Source organism: Microcebus murinus, chromosome 6, assembly GCF_040939455.1.
Source record: "Microcebus murinus isolate Inina chromosome 6, M.murinus_Inina_mat1.0, whole genome shotgun sequence".
Lineage (NCBI taxonomy): Eukaryota > Metazoa > Chordata > Mammalia > Primates > Cheirogaleidae > Microcebus > Microcebus murinus.
This window is the reverse complement of record NC_134109.1, coordinates 35,464,161-35,487,569: the sequence shown is the minus strand read 5'-3', so window position 1 is coordinate 35,487,569 and position 23,409 is coordinate 35,464,161. Positions and strand designations below refer to the sequence as shown.

Sequence of the window (23,409 nt, the reverse complement as noted above, 5' to 3'; positions counted from 1 at the left end):
TTCAAAAATTTATATAAATGTATATATTTGTATAGAGAGATATGAAATGAAAAATAGTTTAAAAGATTCAACTTTGATTTATTGATTTATTGATTCATTGATTGACAGAGTCTTACTCTGTTGCCGGGGCTAGAGTGCTGTGGTGTCAGCCCAGGTCACAGCAACCTCAAACTCCTGGGCTGAAGAGATCCTCCTGCCTCAGCCTCCCGAGTAGCTGGGACTACAGGCATGCGCCACCATGCCCGGCAGATTTTTTCTATATATTTTTAGTTGGTCAATTAACTTCTTTCTATTTTTAGTAGAGATGGGGGTCTCGCTCTTGCTCAGGTTGGTTTCAAACTCCTGACCTTGAGCGATCCTCCCGCCTAGGCTTCCCAGAGTACTTCAACTTTTACAGAATAAAAATATAAATGATTGTATGCATAGAGAAAACCAGAAGGATACACACACACATTTGGTAGTTATTTTTGGATGGTGAGGTTAAAAGTGGTTTTTACATTTTCTTTTCTAAGCTTATTTGCATTTTCTAAAATTTCTATAATGAACGTTTGTTTTATAACTAAATGTTTTAAATATAAAGAGTTGATTTGTCCTGATTTCAAGAAACACTTGATAATTAATGACTGAGTTTCTGCTTCACAGCTGCCTTGAAAGCTTTTCTGTGTGGTTCTTATAAATTTAATGAACTTTCAAAGAATTACATAGTTGAAATACTATTATTCCAATAATAGTATTTTGTGCCTAGTAGGCAGTTAATTCTAGGTGCAGATAATATTTGTTATGAACAGTGCCTAACAGCTCTGACCTATTAGGCAATAAACTATTTTTAGCAAGATACAGAGTAATCTTAATGACTTTTATAAAAATTGGGGCTGGGCGTGGTGGCTCACGCCTGTAATCCTAGCAGTCTGGGAAGCCAAGGCGGGAGGATTGCTCAAGGTCAGGAGTTCAAAACCAGCCTGAGCAAGAGTGAGACCCCCGTCTCTACTAAAAATAGAAAGAAATTAATTGGCCAACTAAAAATATATAGAGAAAATTAGGTGGGCATGGTGACACATCCCTGTAGTCCCAGCTACTCGGGAGGCTGAGGCAGAAGGATCGGTTGAGCCCAGGAGTTTGAGGTTGCTGTGAGCTAGGCTGATGCCACGGCACTCACTCTAGCCTGGGCAACAGAGTGAGGCTCTGTCTCAAAAAAAAAGAAAAACTGAAAAAAAATCTAAAATGGGATTTATTTTTTAGTCTATCTGAAATAGGATGATACGTTTTTACTTATTTTGCACAAGGAAAAGAAATGCTTTGAAATGTGGTCAGATTTTTTCCTTCATACAACTACTAAGGTGACCCAGAGGCAGAGTTTAGTTTGGGAGTTTTATTGTTTTCTTGCCCTCTTTCCCTGCATGCAACATAGACACCCTATACATACACAGAGGTTTCTCACTTCCCTTATTCTGTTCACTATTGTGCTTCTATTTGTTTGGGGAACAATGATGAGCTAGGTTCCCTCTAGTGGCCGAAATCACTTTTGTCAGCTAATGTTACTGCTAACCAGCAAAAGCAGGCTTTTACTGCTGGTATCAGGTTTCCAGAATAATATATTTATAGGTAGGAATTTAGCTTGCCTCTCTTAAGAGGTTATATACGCAAATTTATTCATGTTTACATAAAGTAAATTAATATTTGGAACCAGACTAAGTACATTTGCCTTGCTTAACGATTTCAGCACTGGCGGAAGCATCCTTTAATGAGAATCCCATGCCTTGTTACTGAGAGCTACGTCAGTGAAACGGAGCAAAATGAGAATTACAGGGAGACATTGCTGTTAAAGTTCAGTTTTTAGCTTCTGTAAGATCTAAAAATTGCCTTTCACGTAAAAACTGTTTTAGGTTTCAGTTGATAAGGTTTTTCCAAAGATAAATTCAAATTGACATTTCAGTGTTTTATTATTTCCTTTACAAAAGGTTATTAGTAGCATGTCCCCTGAATAGCCCCTTAAGTATTTCTTTTGATTTTTAAATTTAAATGTAATTTGTTTCCTTATCTTTCCAAAAATGCCATATCTAGGCATTTTTGGCTTCTGGGCAGTTTTTTGGGCCGGGTGCTGCTGGCATCTAGTGGGTGCAGGTCGGGGAAGCTGTTAAATGTCCTCCACGGGACAGTCCCTGCAACAGAGTTATCAGGCCCCAAATGTCAATAGTGCTATACATTAAGAAACTCTAAAATAGGCCGGGCGCGGTGGCTCACGCCTGTAATCCTAGCTCTCTGGGAGGCCGAGGCGGGCGGATTGCTCGGGAGTTCAAAACCAGCCTGAGCAAGAGCGAGACCCCGTCTCTACTATAAATAGAAAGAAACTAATTGGCCAACTAATATATATAGAAAAAATTAGCCGGGCATGGTGGCGCATGCCTGTAGTCCCAGCTACTTGGGAGGCTGAGACAGAAGGATCGCTTGAGCCCAGGAGTCTGAGGTTGCTGTGAGCTAGGCTGATGCCACGGCACTCACTCTAGCCTAGGCAACAAAGTGAGACTCTGTCTCAAAAAAAAAAAAAAAAAAAAAAAAAAAAAGAAACTCTAAAATAACCAACTGTAGACTTGACCATATTCCAAAGCAGCCACCAGCCGGAGGGTTGTCAGTGCTTGATGAAGTCAGATGGCCCATCCTATCCTGTGAGCAGCACTGGCCTCGGGTCACAGAGCTGCTGCCTGTCATTCACCTGTTCACTGTTGTACTCTACCTGGGGGAAGGTGTGTTCCTCTCCCTGTAGCAAGCTGAAGCTGTTTTACAGTGTGAACTTTGGAAGAATTAGTACTAGAAGAACCCTGATGTCAACTCATGCATCTTGCCTTTGCATCTACCCCTAAGCCATTCTGCTCAAGGATGACTGTTTTCATTTCCAAAGCTACAATCTTTATAACTTATTCTAGGCCTTACCTGTCCCTGGTAATCTACTCTGGTGTGGAAGTTTTTTCTTAAATCTAACCTACATTTTTGCTACAGATTAGCCTCAATTTTTGTTATTTACTAGAAAGTTTGTGTAATTACCTTTTGTATATTTGGGTATTTTGCTGGGTAGCTTCTCCATTGTGGTTGTCTGTAATATTAAGCTTTTTAATATCTTTTTTACAATATAGCCATTTTTACTACTCTAGTGCAAACTCCTTTGAGTTGGAAAAGGAAGGCTCAAGCCAGATACCGTTCCGACCAATAGTGTGATTTTTTTTTTTCCCCTTTTCCTTTTTTTTTTTGAGATGGGTGTCAAGAGATTCTCCCACTGGGAACTCCTGGGCTCAAGAGATCCTCCCGCTGGGACTATGGGAACATACCACTGCACCCAGCTTGTGATGCTTTTAACAAGTGTTCTGTTGTTGACAACTCATGGACCCTAACCTCTGGTTCCTTTCCCCCTATGTTCCTAGTCATCTTCCATCTTGTATTTAGATGCTTTACCCATCCCCCACCGCCGCCATTCCTAAATGTAGTTCTTGCTACTTGTACTTATTTCATTTGTTTTATTTTTATTGGCTTCTGATTTGTTTCCCTCCTCATTTTGTATTATTTGCTTATTTACTATACATGCTTTTTTTTTTTTTTTTTTTTTTTTTTGAGACAGAGTCTCACTTTGTTGCCCAGGCTAGAGTGAGTGCCGTGGCGTCAGCCTGGCTCACAGCAACCTCAATCTCCGGGGCTCAGCGATCCTTCTGCCTCAGCCTCCTGAGTAGCTGGGACTACAGGCATGTGCCACCATGCCCGGCTAATTTTATTTTTAGTTGGTCAATTAATTTATTTCTATTTTTGGTAGAGACGGGGTCTCGCTCAGGCTGGTTTTGAACTCCTGACCTTGAGCATTCCGCCCGCCTCGGCCTCCCAAAGTGCTAGGATTACAGGCGTGAGCCACCTCGCCCGGCCCTATACATGCTTTTGAATCCTTCATTCATGTTGGTGACAGTGATGTTTGGAGTCAAACACTTTAGGTCAGTCCTCAACTATCACCTAAAAGTCCCAGTAAACTCCTTGTAAGGCTTGATCCTGTTATAAGATTTACATACTCTTTAATGATTGAATGATGGGGTGGTGGTGTCCAATAGAACTTGCCTTGATAATGCAAATGTTCTATATTTGTGCTGTCGAATATGGTAGCCACTGGCCACATGTGACTGTTGAGCACTTAAAATGTAGCTTGGCCTGTAATCCTAGCTCTCTGGGAGGCCGAGGCGGGCGGATTGCTCAAGGTCAGGAGTTCAAAACCAGCCTGAGCAAGAGCGAGACCCCGTCTCTACTATAAATAGAAAGAAATTAATTGGCCAACTGATATGTATATAAAAAAAAAAAATTAGCCGGGCATGGTGGCGCATGCCTGTAATCCCAGCTACTCGGGAGGCTGAGGCAGGAGGATCTCTCGAGCCCAGGAGTTTGAGGTTGCTGTGAGCTAGGCTGACGCCATGGCACTCACTCTAGCCTGGACAACAAAGCAAGACTCTGTCTCAAAAAAAATAAATAAATAAAATAAAATGTAGCCTGTATGACTGAGGAGCTGAATTTTCAATTTTAATTAATTTAGATGAAAACTTAAATAGTCTCATATGGTCAGTGGCTTCCTGTTGCACAGTGCAGATCTATCTCATTGCTACATAAAATGTGGGCCCCAGACCAGGAGCATTGCCATCACCCGTTCTTGGTCTGGGGCCCACATTTTGGGTAGCAATGAGATCTCATTGTTAGCTTGTTAGAAGGGCAGAATCTCGGGGCCACCTAGTTCTGGTGAATTAGAGTTGCATTTAACAAGTTCCATGGGTGATGTCTATGCACACTCAAATTTGAGAAGCACTGCTACTTGGCTGAACGTTGGTGTCACATGGGGAGTTTTAAAAATACTGCCACCTGGGTGCTACCCTCAGCGATTGTGATTTAATTGGTGTTATGTGTGCCCTGGGCATTGGGTTTTTAAACATCCTCCACATCCCCCAAGTGATTGTAATTATGCAGTGAAGTGCAGTGGTGCTCAAGCTTTGTGTGTATCTGAATCACTTGGGAATGTGGTAAAATGCAGAGGCCTAGGCTCTTTTCTGCTTCAGCAAGCCTGGTCTCTGTATTCTTTAACAGCTTCCCAATGATTCTGATACACACATTTTGGGTTTGAAAAATCCCTCATCTAAAGGATAGTTTCCCACTTTGTTGGTAGTTTTCATGTAAGCTAGAATGGCATGCTTAGCTGACATTAAAGAAAATTGATCTGTTACAGCTTTTACTCATATTCTAAATGAATAATTTTGTGAATACTTGCTTTTCACAAACTGTGCCACTCTAGGTGTTTGTACAGTGTTTCTTGCTGGTAATTTTTTTATTAGTTGGTGGGTTTCTGGTCTCTATGATAAGTTTTTCTCCCCATTTTTATAGATAGAAGTATCATGAACATTTTGGTTTTCAGACTTGCTAAGAAGTCTGCTAGTGACAGCTGGTAGCTCTAAGGTCAATTTGCCAGTTCCTTAAGGTTCTAGTTGGAAGGCCTCAGGATCAGAATGTCCTGTAATACAGAGGTGTCTGAGATTCGAGAGAAGCTCAACCTCCAGTTTTCTAGCACAGTCCCAAAGACAGATGCAGTGTGTCAGCTGAGGGAGGTTGGCATGGAGGGATGATATCTAGGTGTCTGGAACATTCAGATCCGAGCTCATTCCAGACTTTAGGCTACAGAGTCAGGAGTGCTGTGTTCGACAGGATTCTATGTTAGGAGCCGGGGAAAGGAATGAACAGCTAGGTGACTCTTTCTTCTTTTTTTAAATGTGCTGTTAAGTTTTCTGTCAGCAAAACCTTTTGTTTTTGCTTTTGATATGCTAGTGCAGCCAACCTTTGTTAGGACAGGAGTTTATTAGCTGTTTGTTTCTGGAAAATGACATAAGAATTGATGACGATTTGGAAAATATGTTAGGAACAAATTCAGTTTCTCTATGAAAATTAATTGCTGTTAAAAACGTGCCACAGAATTATCTTCCTTCTCTAATTATCAATTTCAGTTTCAGTCCTTGTGTTTCCTATAGCAAAATTTTAGGTGTAAATAGAAGTGAATCTGTATTGTTTTAACCTGTGAAGATTTTAGGACTCAAAGAGAAAGTCAGCAGCATTTTTCTTTTCTTTTTTAAATCTTTTTCAACTGCACTTGTGAAGATCAAGCAGCATGTTCTTTTGCTGTCCCTGCCCAGATAAAAGGTCTGAAATCAAAAGTAATTAAATGTGATGTGGGAAAGCAGTAATGAACTTGTGTCTTCATAGAAATTAACTAGGCTGTGTGGGTTCATTGGCAGCAGTAGGTAAGAGATAATGAGGTGAAAGAGCCCAGGAAGAGAAGGCCCCCTGAGCACTAGAAGGACAAAGCTGGCAGCTTGTTCTCTTAAATGGAGGCTTCTCCTGATAGGAAGTCAGCGGCCCTGCTGAGTTTTGGGGAGCAACTTGATAACCAGGGCTTTCCTGTAGCACCTCTTTCCGGTGAACCTCAGAGGAGCTTGGAGAAATAGGGGCTCTCTTGATTTGCAAGAATGAACTTCTGGGCAACCTGATGCCAGGCTTGGAGGCAAACCCTTGATAAACAGTTTCCCTCAGTGGGAACTGGAGCGTCTTTGAATTAGTGTGACAACTTCTCCAGAACCTGCTCACAGTGACGCAATCTCATGGTATGAGTCTGTGGTGCTCGTCTTGCGGGTGCTGCGGTTGAGGTGAGCGTAATGGAAGCTTGCTGCTCTTTCCTTCTAGCCCTGGAGGCAGGCTCCGTTAAAAGCTGGTTTCTTACTGGTGGAAGGAAAAGAAGTCAGTAGCCCCCTGGGGCTCAGAAGCAGTGGGAGTGAGGAGGCCTCTCTTTATGCTCTCAGGGGAGGCTGCCCTAGGTAATGCATCTAGACTAGAGCGGTCAGTGTGGAAAGAAGCAGTTGAGCACCAAGTTCTAGGCAAGATCCAGGGAGGCAAATGAGTGAAAAGTCTGGGAAAGGTTTGGTCAAGGAACATAGGCGACTCGCACCCACATGTCTGGGAAGGGCTGCTTCTCCCAGCCGTGCGTTCCTTGCTTCACGACTGGGCACGTGTTAAGTACAGAGCTCAGAGAGGAGGGCATACAGGCTCGTGAGAGCTGCAGAGAGGGTTAAGCCCTTTGGGAGGGTTATATTCAACAGGTAGGAGGAGATGGGTTTTTTTCCTCTCCTTTTGAGGGAGGGAGGATCATTGGAAAGGCCTGGAATCCAGTGGGAATTTGGTGTTTTGAAATGAATGCTCTCTGACTTTGTTTTTCCCTTTGACCGTGTACCTAGTGTGTGTCAGTTCCTGGAGCTGTGTCAGAGCCCAGACGGTGGCTTTGGAGGGGGCCCCGGTCAGTACCCACACCTGGCCCCCACGTACGCGGCAGTCAATGCGCTGTGCATCATTGGCACCGAGGAGGCCTACGATGTCATTAACAGGTACAGCGACAGCCGCCAGCGGTGATGGAAACCCAGAGGGGCTCCCCTCGTGCCGACACTGTACTGACCACTGCCTCTCCCGCCTCTGTCCCTTTTTGTTTCTCAGAGAGAAGCTTCTTCAGTATTTGTACTCGCTGAAGCAACCCGATGGCTCTTTTCTCATGCATGTTGGAGGTGAGGTGGACGTGAGGTGAGTGGGGTTTCTCTCAGGCTGCCGCATCCGTTGACTCTAGAGCTTGTCTGCTGTTAGAGGCGCCGAGCCTAAGGAACAACACGGGGAAGCTGCTGCTTTGCCTCATAGAACGACAGGTCAATGACACGGTGTCATAATCATTGCCGATGTGATACGGATGTCTTCAGGTGTCATTCTCACTTGACTTCTTTTATGTAAATGTCAAAATACAAGTAAAACAGAAACAAAACATGCCTTTGTTTTAAAAATACGTTTGTTTGGTATAAAATGGTATGCCACAATGCGACTAACTGTATAGTGTAGTATAATCTTTCCTCTCCCTGGGATAGGAAGGGAGAAGTCGGGACTCAGATAATGCTTTCTGAATGAATGTAATAGAATCATGAGAATGTCCCAAAGGTGTGTGAGTCTCTCTGGGAGGTGCAGCGATCCTTGTGGGCCAGTAGAGTGCAGTGCAATAAAGTCGCATTAACTGATAGTACCAGTTGGCTCAAAACCATTATTTTACTCAAGAAGTGTTGGATATACCTAGCAAGTAGCATCCTCCCCTGGCAAGAGATTACTTATGAGGCAGATAGGGAATTCACTGAATAAGTCATTTCTCAAAGACAGCGGCTTGTTGAGATTTTAGACTATTTTCTTATTTAGTCTGAGAAATACATTACTTGTGAGGTTTTTACATCAAAGTCATTGCCTATGTATAAATGGGTTCGATTCTACACAAGTTGATTAATATTCTGGCTTAAGCACCTGGCTTGACCATTGGTTTGAAAGTATAGGGGAAGAAAAACATAAGAGTTGTGGAGCATAAAACACATTGCAGATAGAAGTAGGTAACAAAGCTGAAAAGGCTTTTAGTAAAAGATTTTCTTCAATCTCTAACTTGTCTATTCAAACCAAAAAATTAAGTATCTCTAAATACCAATAGTTAACTATTGAAGTAAAGCAGTATTGTGTTGATTCTTCTTAAGGAAAAGGTTAAAAGATATTCTTCCCCTCATGGTCACTACATTTTATGTGTAGTCTGTAGATATCCTACCTAAATACACAGTCTTGAAACGTAGCTTTTTAAAACCTACTGAAATTATTTCGCTTAAAGCATAGCAGATCCCTTTGGTATTTTATCTCATACCTTTTTCAGATATGATTATTCTTATTTATTCCAGCACCAGTTTTTTTTTCTGTGTTCTTATTCATATCTCCTAGACAAATGCTAGGAGACTTCTCCAATAAGTCTTGAAACTTAGCTTTTTAAAACCTACTGAAATTATTTCACTTAAAGCATAGCATATCCCTTTGGTATTTTATCTCATACCTTTTCCAGATATGATTATTCTTATTTATTCCAGCACCAGTTTTTTTTCCGTGTTCTTATTCATGTCTCCTAGACAAACGCTAGGAGACGTCTCCAATAAGATGGATTTGTTCCACTGCAGAGTGGTGTAGCCATATTCTTCATCCACCCACACTCTTCTGGTGGAGAGCCTGTGCTTTCTACTTACGTAAAGGATTAAAGATGTGAAAGAGAAAACCTAGTAGATTGCATCCAGTTTCCTTGCCTTGCCTGGTTTCTCGTACCCCAACTCCATTGTTTTCTACATGGTGGTCCTTTAATTGTCCTTTGCCTGGAAGCATCAGCCGCTACTCAGGAGTGTGTGTTGGGTGGATTTGGTCTGGAGAGAAGCAGCAGTGACCGGGGATGGTTTGGCATGTGGAGGCCAACTTGCTGCCCTTCTGCCTATATGATCTGGAGCATTCCATGGGGAAAAGGGGAGGCAGGGATCCAGCATTTGCACAGGTTTAGATGAGAGATCATGGGTGTGTTCAAGAAACTCCAAGTTCAGTGCTGAAGTGTAGGGGCCTCATGGGCAGGGGAGCAGTGGAGCTGGAGGGGCTGGCTGCAGACAGGCTGGGGAGGCCCTTGGATCTCTTTTCATGGAGCCTGGGGTTTATTCTGATGGGTTTTAAGTAGGGAGTGATGTGATCTGATTTGTAGTTTGTTAGAAGTTCTCCAGCTGCAGTGAATGGATTGTAGTGTTTTAGTGAAAGTCGTCTGGTTTCGGGGCTGGAGGGAGGGAGACAGGATAGAAGACTGATCCAGGTAGACGATAATGGTGGCTTGGATTTGGGTGGCAGCAGTGAGGATGGAGAGTAGTGGACAAAGTCGAGACCTGTGATGACTGGATGGGGGTGGGTAGAGGAAGAAATACATGAAAAGGTTGTATTCTGTTTGCTCTCTGTCAGTGTGAGATCTGGGACTGATGTCTTCAGGCATCACTTCTCAGTTCTCCCATTTATGAGAGGCAAAACTGTATTATAGGCCATCTCCCCACCTCAGAGATCACACTAGGGTTCAAGAGCAAATATTTTTGAGCCTCATTGAGGGCCCAAGACCCAAAGGAAGTTAGATCAGACCTTCGAAGTTAGCTTATGGTAAATGATAACATTTGGCATTGGCACGTAGGACTCTTGCGTGCTCCAGATGCCTGCTGCTGTACCTAAACTTCCGCTGCGCCTTTGGCCAGCCGGAGCAGCGCTGATGAAAAGCTGCCAGTAGGATAATAATGCATGCAGCTTCTGCAGAGGTTTCTTTGGAATGCCTCAGTAAGTTCGGCTTCATGGTATGTCTGTCCTGAATAAGATGGAAACTAGACCCTTCTTTTTCCTCGCTTTTATGTTCCTTAGGGAAAGGATTTGTGAGTAGAATTCGAACAAATAGTTTTTGTCTTCCCCATACTGGATATTTGAAAAGACCATAGAGGGGAAGGGGAGGCAGCCTGTGGTTCCATGACACAGGGAGAAGCTGAAATAAAATGTGTCCCAGGAAGAATTGGGGCTGGGAGGTGGAAGGACAAGAATTATCTCAAATCAAGTAGGATTATGTTAAAATACACACACACACACACACACACACACACACACACTCCTCCTTTTTCATTTAAAGGTATATATCTATATGTATACTGCTGAGGTCCTTGAAATCAAAGCTCTTTCCTCCCTTTGGAGGTTTAAGGAATATATCTGAGTGGGCTCACCTCCTATGCCTCTTGTTTGGTCTAAACAGCTGTTAGGGTTTGGTGGCCTGCTTTGGAGTGTGTCTGTTGCATAAAAAATATAGAGAACCTTCAGTGTGTCCAGGCCATAGACAAACAGAAATCCTGGGTCTGAAATAGTACTGACATCTGGATGAATGAGCATGTTGGACGTACCTGAATGACACCGTGGAGTTGTGGGAACCATTGTAGGTCTTTGAAAGAAGAGCTAAATCCACTTGTGACATGAATTGATATGGCTGTTATTTCCTCTGATGTAGATTTGACCATGTGGAGGTAGGGAGAATAGAATGTCATGTTCTTTCACTGAAGCCATGCCATGCCGTGAGCAACTCTATCCAAATAGAATGTCACACCTCTCAGTTGGAGACCCAGGAGGACTGACCGTGTGCCAAGAGTGAGGACAGGAGGTGATTACAGCTTACTAGGCAAGGCGAGCTATCCACCCACGAAGTTCACTGAGCCTCGTTGAGCTCTTCCTTAGAGCTTAACCCATTTCCCCTGTTTTTGTCTTTCCAGAAGCGCATACTGTGCCACCTCGGTAGCCTCTCTGACCAACATCATCACTCCGGACCTCTTTGAGGGCACTGCGGAATGGATAGCAAGGTGAGAGAACCCAGGGTTTCTCCTGGCCTCTTGAGGAGCAGGTGGTCAAAACTTGACTTTGGAAAAATAAAGACAATGAAAAAGGGCCGGAAGGGAATATAAAATTACAAGAGATGTATTAGGGTTATCTAATGACTATGCATTTAAAATATACTTAAAAGTTCTTTTTTTCCAAACTTTCTTTAATGTTGTGTTATAGTTTAGATTGGCAAAGATCAAAAACTGTGGTAAACAGTATCAGTGGGAATCTAAATTGATTTAACCAGTTTGGAGAGCAATTTGGCACTATCTCAAAGGTGCCCTTGATGGCAAGCCAGGAATTCCACTCCTGCAGAAACACACACATGCACAAAACGGACGAGCCTAGGACTATTTATAACAGCAGAAAGCTTGGAACAGGTTCAGTGTTCATAAACAGGAGATGGTTACGTTGTAGCATAGTCACATTGGAATATGATCTAGCAGTCAAAATGAATGAACTATGTATCAATATGGAAAAATCTCAAAAACAATATTGAAATAAAAAATATGTTAAAGAAAACACACAAAAACCCCCATACAGATCAGCACATTTACTTAACATTTGAAAACATGCAAGACAATTCTGTATCGTTTATAGGAAGAATCACATGTAGTAATAATATAAAAACATGCACAGGAAAGATAAACAGCAAATTCAGGATGGTGGTTACTTCTGGGGAGAGAGCAAAGGAAGTGAGATCAGGGGAAGCCTACAAAGGAGACTTCAACTGAAACAGTTCATTTCTTTGAAAAAAAAAAAATGCCTTGGCCGGGTGTAGTGACTCACACCTGTAATCATAGTAGCAATCTTGGAGGCCGAGGCAGGCGGATCGTTTGAGCTCAGGGGTTTGAGACCAGCCTGAGCAAGAGTGAGACCCTGTCTCTACTGAAAAAAAAAAAAAAAAAACATAGAAATTAGCTGGACAACTTAAAATACACACACACACACAAATATATATATATATAAATTAGCTGGGCATGGTGGTTCATACCTGTAGTCCCAGCTAATCGGGAGGCTGAGGCAGAAGGATTGTTTGAGCCCAGGAGTTTGAAGCTGCTACGCCACGACACTCTAGCCCAGGCAACAGAGTGAGACTCTATCTAAAAAAAAAAAAAAGACTAAAATGTGTATGACTAAATCTAAGGTAGGTGTTAGATCCATATATGTTCTATATATTATTTGCTATACTTTCTTGGATGTCTCAAACATTTTATAGTTTACAACAAAAGGTATAGTAGAATACACATGTAATATTATGGAATGATAGCTAAGTTGTATTGTTTTTCAAAATTTTGATTTTTATGTAGTACTTGTTTACAGTGAAACCAGATGACCATATTTACTCTGATCATATTTATTCTTTTCTCTAACTTTCATATTCCTGGAGTTAATAATAAATATCATGAATGTATATGTCATGAATTTATTCCCTAATTCTCTGCCAGAGCTATAAAAAAATTACTCTGAGTGTAGTCAAACATTTCAGGTAATTGTGTGTGTGTGTGTGTGTGTGTGTGTGTGTGTGTGTGTACGTACGTTTCCAGTCACCCCTCCTAAAGCCTCTGCCCTCCTGCTTCAGTCTGCACAGATTGCTCCCAGCTTGCTGCACAGCAGGCATCCAGAAGCTTCCTTTCAGCATGAAATTCTTGTCACTTCTCTCCTTTGTTGAAGCCCCAGGTCGTCTTTGCTCCGTTTACTTACTCACTTTAATGAAACACATACTCCAATAGATCCCCAAAAAGGGTACAGGGGAGATAAATTTTTAAGATTTTGCGTCTTTATTTTAATCTTACACTTGATTGACAGTTTATTTGGTTAGAGATTTCTAAGATGGAAATGGTATAAACTGTATTCTTTCTGAATTTTGTAAGCATTGGTCCATTATCTTCTAGCTCTTAGTATCATTGTTAACAAGGCTGATGATAATAAGAACCTGCATTCATCGAGGACTATGTAATGCTTAGTAGGAAGGTAGCTATAGTTTAGAGATTGAGAGTAGGCACTACCAGGGTTTGGTTCTTTTTTATATTTTATGTTTCTCAGCTGAGATTACCCATCTTTTTATTCATTATGAGTGTATTTTTCTTCACTGTGGTAAATAAGTAATTATAACATCTACTTTCAAATCCTTGTCTGGTTATTTCCACATTTGGGTATCTTAGAATTGCCATGTCACATTTTCCTCTCTGTATGTTGAGTGATTTTTCGATTGTATGTTGGACATTGTGATTCTGTGTTGTAGGTATAATACCACATAATATTATGGATTCTGTTAGAGTGCTCCAAAGGGTGTCGGTGTTTTTGTGTTAGCAGACGATCGACTTGGTCAGACTCAAACCGCAAACTGCCATGCCTGGCCTATAGTGGGCAGTGGCTTCAGGTCTCGATTCTTAGCAGCTGCTTTCTGATTGCCCAGTGTGGTTCTCATTTAGAGGTCAGGCAGAAACCTGAATTGAGTTTAAAGGTAGAATTTGGGGTTTTCCTTTGTTGACTCTCCTCTTTCTGGATTCCTCCTCACCTCCTGGCATCCTCTTTCTCTTGCCAGAAAAGTGGTTGGCTTTCTATTAGACACCTGGTCTGCTGTCGCCCCTGGATAGCCATGCTCAGCGCAAACGCAACAGGAAAAAAGTGGGGTGGTGGGGGATGAATGAATGCCTTGCTGTTGTCTGCTCCAAGTTTCAAACCCCACCAAAATCTGCTTGCCTCTTTTCAGTCAGCAGAGCCCCCAGGAAGCTGTTTTTTTGTATTTTGTTCAGAGTGTATAGCTGTTGTTTGCAGGAGGACTGATTTGTTAGGCACTTGCTGGACACAGAACTCTGACAGCCTGTGTTTGAATCCCAGTTTTGCCATTTATATTAGCTTTGTGCCTTGGATGAGTTATGTAATTTCTCTGTGTACCATAGTTTCCTTATGTTGAATGATGGGATATTGAATTTTTTATTAAGCTGAAATACGAAGAAATCAAGTGGATTCCACTGTGCTCTACTGCCTGGCAGGGCCATTGTGATTCCTAATCCTCTGTGTGTTTTGTTTTGCTTCTCCCTGTTTTCCTCCACCCCATCCCATCACTCTCTCAGGGATTTTGGAATCTTTATTCTTGCTATTTGGAAACTTCATGATGATGAACCTTAATGTGGATCATTTTTCATTCATCATGCTGGGCACTCAGCAGGCCTCTTCAATTTTGACGTTCACATACTCCAGTACCAAGAAACTTCACTATAGTGTTTCTTTGACAATTTCTTCTCTTCCATTTTCTGTTTACTCTTTTTAAACAATATCCTATTAGTAGAGTTGATCTTTTAATTTTTCAGAGTATTTTTTTGTTTCACATTTTTTAATCCTTCTTGTACTTTCTAAGAGAGTCCCTTTTCATTTATCTTCTAATCCTTTGAGTTTTTTTTTACTTTGTTGTCATTGTCATCATTTTTTTTTGTTGTTGTGTTTTTTTGTTGTTGTTGTTTTGAGACAGAGTCTCACTCTGTTGCCCAGGCTGGAGTGCAGTGGTGTCATCATAGGTCATTGCAGCTTCAATTCCTGGGCTCAGGTGATCTTCTTGCCTCAGCCTCCCAAGTAGCTAGGACTACAGGCATGTGCTACTGCACTTGGCTAATTTTTAAATGTTTTTTTGCAGTGATGGAGTCTTGCTATGTTGTCCAGGCTGGTCTCAAACTCCTGGCCTTTAGTGATCTTCCCACCTCAGCCTCTCAAGTTGAGTTTTTATTTCTGTAATCCCCTTTGTAATTTTCCAGAGCTCAGTTTTCTCCCCCGAGTGCTTATTTTTTACATTTTGTTGTTTTAGGGATATGTTACCTTTGCAGTATTCTTACTTCATATAATATTTTTTTCTAAAGATTTAACTTTAAACATTTTTCTTCTGCTCCCTATAATATTTCCTCCAATTTATTTTTGTTTGCTTGTGGTGTCTTTCTCTCTCATATTAGAGACTTCACTCAAATATCTGGTGCTCCACAGCTGTCTGTGTTTCAGTCCAGCACTAAAAAGCTGACGGGGAGCTATGTGCAAGGGTGGGCTATGACCCAGCTAGTCATTGGAGGGAATTCTCATGTGTCAGTATCTGTAGGGTTTTTCCTTGGTCTTACCATTCTCCTTAGGGAGAAATCTTCTAGATTCCTGCTTGGGGTATGAAGCTGACAGTCGGCTTTGTGAGATGCTAATAGGGAAGGAGCTGCAGGTATTCGTGTTCAGATTGTAGATTCTCACTTAACCCCCTTGTTTGGTGCGGTGCCTCCCTCCTGCTCTCAGCTTGGAATCCAGATCCTTTTGACTAAACCCCTAAAACTCCCATTTTGCTGGGTTTGGGGAGGGGACCTGGAGAGCTGATTCTTATATAAGTTTGCAGCCAATGAACTTGATTCAAGCTCATCTCACTTTGAGGGGCACCTTGTGTCTGTCATCTACAAGCCTTTCCTTGGAGCAAATCACCTTGCTTTTTGTTGCCTCTTCCCCACCTCCACCCCCACCCTTTGGCTAGGGAGAGTTTCTTCTGCTAAATCAGTTACTTTTTATTCTCCTTCTTTTCTAGCTTTCAAAATTTTGTTATCTCTTCTCTGTGTTCATATCTTCTCTGTTCTCTTTTCCTTGTGGGTTTATCCATTTTTAAAATCCTTTACTTTCATTTTACTGGGATCCTATAGTTAGCTAGAAGACACTCCCAAAGAATTTTACTAAATGAAAAAAGCAAGGTGCAGCGTGTATCATATGCTCCTATCTATGTAAAAACAAAGGGAAGGAAAGTAACATATATGCATATCTTGTGTGTGTGTAGAAAGAGAGACTGGGATGCAGAAACTGACAGTCACTGCTGGTGAGAAGGATGAGGTGGCCAGGGTGGGCAGGAAACCTTTTCATTATTTATTTTATGCTTTTAAAAGTTTGGACTTTTTAGTTGAAATGGTAATGCTCACTAAAAAAAAAAAGACTAAGAAAAAAATTTAAAGAGGTTCCTTGCATGTTTTTCATTCATCACACCTTTCAAACTTGAGCTCTTCCTGCACTCCAGGTAGCCACATGCACTGAAGTGCACCAGAAACAAAACTTAGGGCATGTGATTGTGCAGTGGTGGAGGGTGGGGGAGAGAGGATGCTAAAGAATCCGTACAGTGAGTGGTGGCCGATCTGTGACACTGCGGTCTGCACTGCTCATCTCCCTGGGCCTGGAGCCTCTCTGGAAAAGGCCTGTGAGTTCCCAAGATGCCAGGCCTCTAGGGAGAGGTGCCCAGAATACAAGAAGTTATTACTGCTAGCTTTCTCTCCTACCCTATGTTCTACTGGCTTTTGGATTAGGTGTCCATGACCTGTGTACCTGTACTACAGTGGGATTGTGAAGCAGACTCACCTCTAAGAAATGTGACTGTATGAAAATAATTAGAGATAGTTGGAAGTAAAGTTCTACAGGGTTTAATGAAGATAAACCTAAAAGAAAATTTCTTTATTTCACAGATAAAATATGTTTATTATAGACAGGCAAAAAGAAGGAAACCTAAATCACTTATAATCCACCACCCAAAAGAATAACCACTCTTTTGGTGTATATCTTTCAGGATCTTGGAAATGAAATAGTAGTACAGTTCATTATCATTTGATAAACTTATTTCATATATTTGGAATATCTTTAAATACACTTCTCTATCATCATTTGAAATGCCTGTGTAGTATTCTGTTGCATAGATGTACCATAATTTACATAACCAGTCCTCGATTGTTGAACTTCTGAGTTGTTTTTAACATTTCACTGTTATAAGTTGGAATACAGTAAACGTTCTTACAGCCTGATCTTTGGACACATTCTTATTTATTTTGTAAGATTGATGCCTAGAAATGGCCCTGTATTGCTGTGCTAAAGATTATGCATGTTTTTGTGACTAGAAAATACATTCTTAATATATACTTTAACCCCAAATAATAATAATAGATGGATGATTTGAATATGTAAGAAATTATAATTTTTTAAAATAGTTTCATTTTGAATAGTATACAGGTTCATTTATAGAAACTTTTCGAAAATAGAGAAAAACAAAAAGGAAAAATATTACCATTACACCTGCCCTCAAAGATCACCAGAATCAGCAATTATTTTTCAATTTTATTTTAACCTGGTGGTTATCATACCATATATACGATTTTTATAACTTTTTTCAAAGAGTAATAATTTGAATTACTATGTATCCTGCATAAGTAGATGGTTTGCAAGTTTCTGGGTTTTATTTACTTATTCATTCACTCATTTATTTATGCGGAAAAGGCTTCTCCTACAGTTAGTTGGCCTGTTTGCACTCATAGTTGTGACGGCTTCTGCCTGCATCTGAGCGAACTCCTCTGCCTCCTGGGAAGGTCCTGTGCTTGTGTGCATCCACTCACTGCCCGCTGTGCCTTTCTCCGTCTCTTCTTAGGTGTCAGAACTGGGAAGGTGGCATTGGCGGGGTGCCAGGGATGGAGGCGCACGGTGGCTATACTTTCTGTGGCCTGGCCGCGCTGGTAATCCTCAAGAAGGAACGCTCCTTGAACTTGAAGAGCTTGTTAGTGAGTATCTGCTGTCTCCTTGTCAGGCCCCAGGTCACTGGTGATGTGACTGTACCCAGACTGTACCCAGGCTTCAGGGAGGGTGTGGCTGTGGGAAGGGCTGACGGGGTTCTGGCCTTGAGCTCACAAACTGCAAGTGCTGGGGTGAAGTTTAGATGTAGTTGTTGGAGCTCTCCGTCTCAGCCCCCTTCTTCCCGCCTTTTGATCTTCCCTAGAACTTTCTGCATAGTGTGATAGGCCAACTGCAGATGTTCTGCAGACACCTGGTGTGAGCTGGAATACCTTCCCCATGCTTCAGTCTCTTAGAATTGGAAGTTTTCATGGGTCTTAGAAAGAATCTTCTAAGAGGAAGAGTTATAAGAAGAGCTTTGAAGCATTTTGAAGCCCAGCTTTTATTACCTGCTGCACTATGTGAACATTTAGTACCTACGTTTAAATGAGTTCTCCAGGCAGAGCTGCATTGAGAAGGCAGCCCAAGCATTTATGTCTGGAGTCCAAGCTCCTGGCAATATTGAGAATAAGCTCAGAAAGCAGCCAGCTTCCGGGAGAGAGATCACACACACCCAATACACCCCCAAAGCCACCACAGGGAAGAAGGTATTCCCCCTTGTGTCATTGGGGGGGTTGCACCCCCAACCAGGACCTTAAAGCATATCAGCTGCAACTGACATGTAGCTCCTCTCCCTGAGTTCACACGATGCTGTCGTGTGGCCCATCGTAAGCTAGTTTCTGTTGTACTCTGCAGAAAGCTCAGAGTTTTTGCCCTTAACTTCTTCAGGAAGCCTTCCTGAGCCAGCTCTTCTTAAAGCTTCCTGAAGACTTGAAAGTTTGTGCCACAACCACCAATTTTGTACACTGGGCTTAGAGTTTATCAGACATTTTAAAATCTCATCAACAACAAGGGATAAAACATAAAAGTCCCATCGCCCACACAGAAGCAAGGAATATAATTAGTGAATGCCTGAGTTATAATGACAATATTCTAGATTTGAACACTGCCCCTACTGTTTCCTAGACATGAGATCTTGGGCAAATTGTCTATTTTAGCTTGAGGTTTGTTTGGTTGGGTTTTTTTGTTTGTTTTTTCCTTCTATAAGGTAGGGCTAACAGTCCTATTCTTTGAAGGTTAAAGGAAAGAATGTATGTAGAATGTAGCCTGGCATATAGTAGGTGCTTAAGAGATGTTAGTGTCCCTCTTACTCAAACTACTCCATTCCCTCCATTGGCTTAGGGAGAACTAGGCCCTCTATCTGAAGGATTTTATGAATTCATATAGCCAAGGGAAATAAAGCCAACTCCTGGGTTCAGATACTTGAAAAAATAAATTAGTCTGACCTAAAAACATTTAAGATGTGTGGTAAGTAAAAATGAAGAATGCCCTCCCCCCCACTGTAGTTCCTTCTGCTATTTCTTGAGAAATGCTTAGCCCACTTTCATTAAATGGCATCATCCCTAAAGCACTGGTTCATTTAAGACCAGCTGAGGATATATTAGCACCTGAGCCTGCAGTGCAGGGTTTTATGTCTTTAAGAATGTGGGAATGTGACTCTCTGTGGGTGGGTGTTGCCTTAAACAGGGATGCAGTTTAAACTACAACTGTGAAGGGAGAGCTGGACCCTCTTCCATCGAGGGTCCCCAGTGGCTGCTTTCAGGAGCTCAGTCTAGTGGGACTCTGGACGTGGGAGCAACATCTTGCCCATTATCTGCTCAGTCAGTTGGTTCTGCTCGTTCCTAGAGGCCAAACCCATGACTATCTTGATCTCTGGAGTAGAGTGTGTTCAGAAAACTTGGAGATAAAAGAGGGATGGTGGTGTCATGTGTGACCACTGAGTGACATCAAGAGCTATTTTATAGCTTCAAAGTAAAAGATTTTCTTCTATCAGCCATAGAGACTGGGCAGAGTCATCATTTGGTAATCAGGACAAATGGCTTCAGCTTCCAGTCAAGCTAGTGACTTACTACGAGACCGTGGATAAATTTCCCCAGGTGCCAAGTAAAAGGAACAGTTTGAGATCATCTGATGAGATATAGCATAAAGCTCCATTTATCTGCCTTTAATAAACTTCCCTGAGCAAGGAATTGATGAGAAAGGAGCCACTGGTGGTCTAGCCTTACATTTCCTATTTAAGCCATGTTTATTAAGAGACTTTGCAGGTCTTCTTACAAACCAGCGTGTCCTCTTTATCCTCCCAGCATCAGCACAGCTTTAGGACCTGGGCAAAGGTAGTTGTCTGCTAGGCACGGAGCAGAGATCAATGCTGGTTGCCCCAGAGGGTCAGCTTAAATGCTGCACCCTACATCTGTGGCCGGGAGCGGGGAGCAAAAAGGGAAGAAAATCAAAGCACTGAAAATTGAGTGCCAAGAGACGGGAGGACTCTGGAGAATCCTGTCTTGCTGGATTTTTGTCTCTTTTAGCCTACAACTGCCTCTCCCATCTGTCTCCTTCTCAGCAATGGGTGACGAGTCGGCAGATGCGATTTGAAGGAGGATTTCAGGGCCGCTGCAACAAGCTGGTGGACGGCTGCTACTCCTTCTGGCAGGCGGGGCTCCTGCCCCTGCTCCACCGCGCACTGCACGCCCAAGGTGAGCCGGGGAGCCGTGAGCTGGGCTGTGTGATTTCCCTGGGGTGTTGGCCCGGTCCAGAAGCTAGAGTGCTTTTTTAGAAGGGTTGAAATGAGCTCTTGTCTGTCCTGGATTGGGAGGGCCCAGTGCGGAGCCTCCTGCCTTGGGCCATGCACGTGCAGAATAAGGTTTGGTTCCAGTGGTTTAGCTTTGTTCATTGCTTTTTTAAAGTGTCTGTGGCAAAGTGAGCTCCCTTTAAACTGCTAGGAGGGGGTGGAGATGCTGCCTCTGTGTTATCTGGAGGGAGCAGCCCACTCCTGTCCTGGGCCCTGCAGCTGCTGCCACCTCGGCTGGAGGTGAAGCCATGGTTTCCAACACAGAGCTGTGTATTGGTTGTGTCAGAGCTGAAAACCCACGCTGTGGGTTGCAACAATGACAGGAAGAGCAGTTGCATAAAGGGGTAGAGAACAGAACCCATGGAGAAAGGACCTGCCATGTCTGGCTGGCTGCATAGTTGCCATTAGAAATGTTTTGAATTCATTGAACAAGCCTAAATGTGAGTTTGTTCCAGCTGTACTGCTGGAGTAGAGAAACCCATGGTGGTTTCTATGGGGTCGCAACTGGGATGCAGAGCTGAAGGAGTTAGATGGCAAAAGCTCTGGGAATGTTTGCTCGCTGTCTCTTAAAACCTCAGACTGCCTGCTGACTCCAGGATCATCTTTCTCAATTACTTTACCTGAGAACAGGGTGTCTCTGAGGAAGCTGGTGGGACAGGGGCGGTCATGGTGCACTGCTAGTGGCCGATGTGTTCCTGGAATGAGATCCCTTGGCCCAGGTTGCTGTTCTTTGGACTTAGTTGAGTAATCAATTGCTCGAATGTAAGAGATGGGATTCTTTTCTTCTGCTCCTCCCCACACTTTTTCTTCTTGTTGGTTCTTTCTGAGCCCCTTTCTTTAGTTTCTTAATTTCCTTTGACTTGAGTTGTGGCCACTTTTGATATTGAATTAAAGTAATTGGAGTCTCTGTCCCGTTTTCCCGGCCGGGGGCCACCAGGCTTTAGGTCACAGAGTGTTGAGGCATGTAATTCCCGACTCTGGAGCCTGCAAATCTGTGGTTGACCACTGGCAGGAAGGTCAGGAATTCCCCGAGAGCTCAACGTTTCCAAAACAGAAATAGGTTGGGGTTTTGGTGATCTCTTTCTTTAGAACTGATAAGGCCAAGCACCTGGTGAAACTGTCAGTCTTACCAGCCTATCCCTGGCAGGGATCAGACTCGGTAGTCCTGCAATGCTCGGAACACCTAGAGCTCTGTCTGCTGAAGTCTTCCAGGGGGGCTGCTGGTTGGTAGTTTGTTTATTGCAGTATAAGTTCTGGAGGACTTGGTGACATTCAAAGCTTTGCCTGTGGAAAAGGGTGCCTGTGAATCTTGGTGCTTCAGCTCTTTTCATTGCTTGGGAGAATGCCCGTGTTGGGCCTGAGGCTCACCTGCTTCTCTGACACAGTGAGTTTCTTGGACTTGGCGCAGACAGGACGAAGGGAAGTGCTGTGAGTGGTGGGTAAAATACTGACTTTAGGAGTCAAAGGAGATGCAGTGTAGAAAGGTATTCACCATAGGTTGTGATCATATGAAAGCAGTATGTGTGTAATCCCATTTTTTAGTGAAGAATCAACTCCAAAAAAATCAATCGAAAGTATCTGGGATATGAAATCACAGGTGATGTTTGTTTTCTTTCTTGTTTGTGTTTCCTCATTTTTTCTACAGTTGATGTATTTCTTGCATAAAGAAAAACAAAAGTTATTTTACAACAGGAAGGAAATTCTATAAACAAAACAAGTAGCGTAGCAAGGTGGGAAAAATTTGTAACGATGAAAAGCTAATTTCTTTAATTTGAAGAATAAAATTGTACAAATCAATAAGAAATGTGTGAGCAACCCAGCCAAAAAAACAGGCAAAGGATCTAAACAGACAGTTCCCCTCAAAATAACTGTTACTATTACTTTTTCTGTTACAACTGTTGGGACTACTGGTAGCCAAGACTGTGCTCACCGTGTGCCAGAGACTGTGGTATTTCACTTACACTTTCTCAGTTGACCCTCAGAACAACCGTATGGAATAGGTCCCATCGTTATTTCCATTTGACAGACGAGGAAACAAAGTACAGGAGGCTACGTGACTTGCTTTATAATCCTGATTGGCACCCCCGGGGATCAGTGGGTGGTTGTGTGACTCCAGCCTAGCTGGCGTCAGAGCCCTGCCCTGCTTGTCACCACTACAGATGACCGTGAATCCAGCGAAAAGTTGTTCCAGGTCACTTGTAGGTAAGGAAATGCAAATCACAGCAGTGAAACTATTTTTATTATCAGAGATTAAAAACTTGATACTCTATATTGCGGAGAAATGTGCGAAAACAGGCACTTTTGTACTGTTAGTGAGGATGTGGATAGGTAAATCGTTTTTTGGAGGGCATTTTGAAGATATTTAAATTATAAGGGCACTTACTCTTTGAACCCAGCAAGTGCACCGTCAGGAATTTACCTGTGGAGATATTAGCAAAGGATTTATATTGAAGTGGACTTTTATAGCAAACAACCCAAATGCCTATCAAAAGGTTAAGGGTCAGCCTGGAGTGGTGGCTTATGCCTGTAGTCCCAGCTGCTCAGGAGGCTGAGGCAGGAGGATCACTTGAGCCTGGGATTTTGAGGCTGCACAGTGAGCTGTGATCAGCCACTGCTTTCTAGCCTGGGTGACAGAGTAAAAAGCAAAAAAGGTTAAGCGTTTTAAATAACTTATGATGATCTCCCAAACAATAGCTGCATACAGTGGGCTGGTAAGGAGAGGAAAGCTCTCCAAGATCCCACGTGAAGTGTAGGAGGCCAGGCCTGGAGCAGTCCCTGTGCACACAGGCTGGGGTACACACGGGTTTTCCTGGAAGCCTGCACAAAACCCCTTTAACAGTGGGTAGCTTTGGGAGAAGGGTTGGAGACAGAGGGATGGAGAC

General features: G+C 42.6%; 1 protein-coding gene across 1 annotated transcript in view; it reads left to right on the top strand.

The window, feature by feature from the left end:
• The window catches only part of FNTB (farnesyltransferase, CAAX box, subunit beta), a 61,314-nt gene that overhangs the window by 28,969 nt on the left and 8,936 nt on the right, over window positions 1–23,409 (top strand). Inside the window, exons 5-9 of the mRNA XM_012777725.2 lie at window positions 7,287–7,433; window positions 7,540–7,623; window positions 11,199–11,285; window positions 17,720–17,849; window positions 20,300–20,432. Coding sequence (XP_012633179.1) covers window positions 7,287–7,433; window positions 7,540–7,623; window positions 11,199–11,285; window positions 17,720–17,849; window positions 20,300–20,432 — 581 coding nt within the window. The remainder of the gene's footprint in view (window positions 1–7,286; window positions 7,434–7,539; window positions 7,624–11,198; window positions 11,286–17,719; window positions 17,850–20,299; window positions 20,433–23,409) is intronic.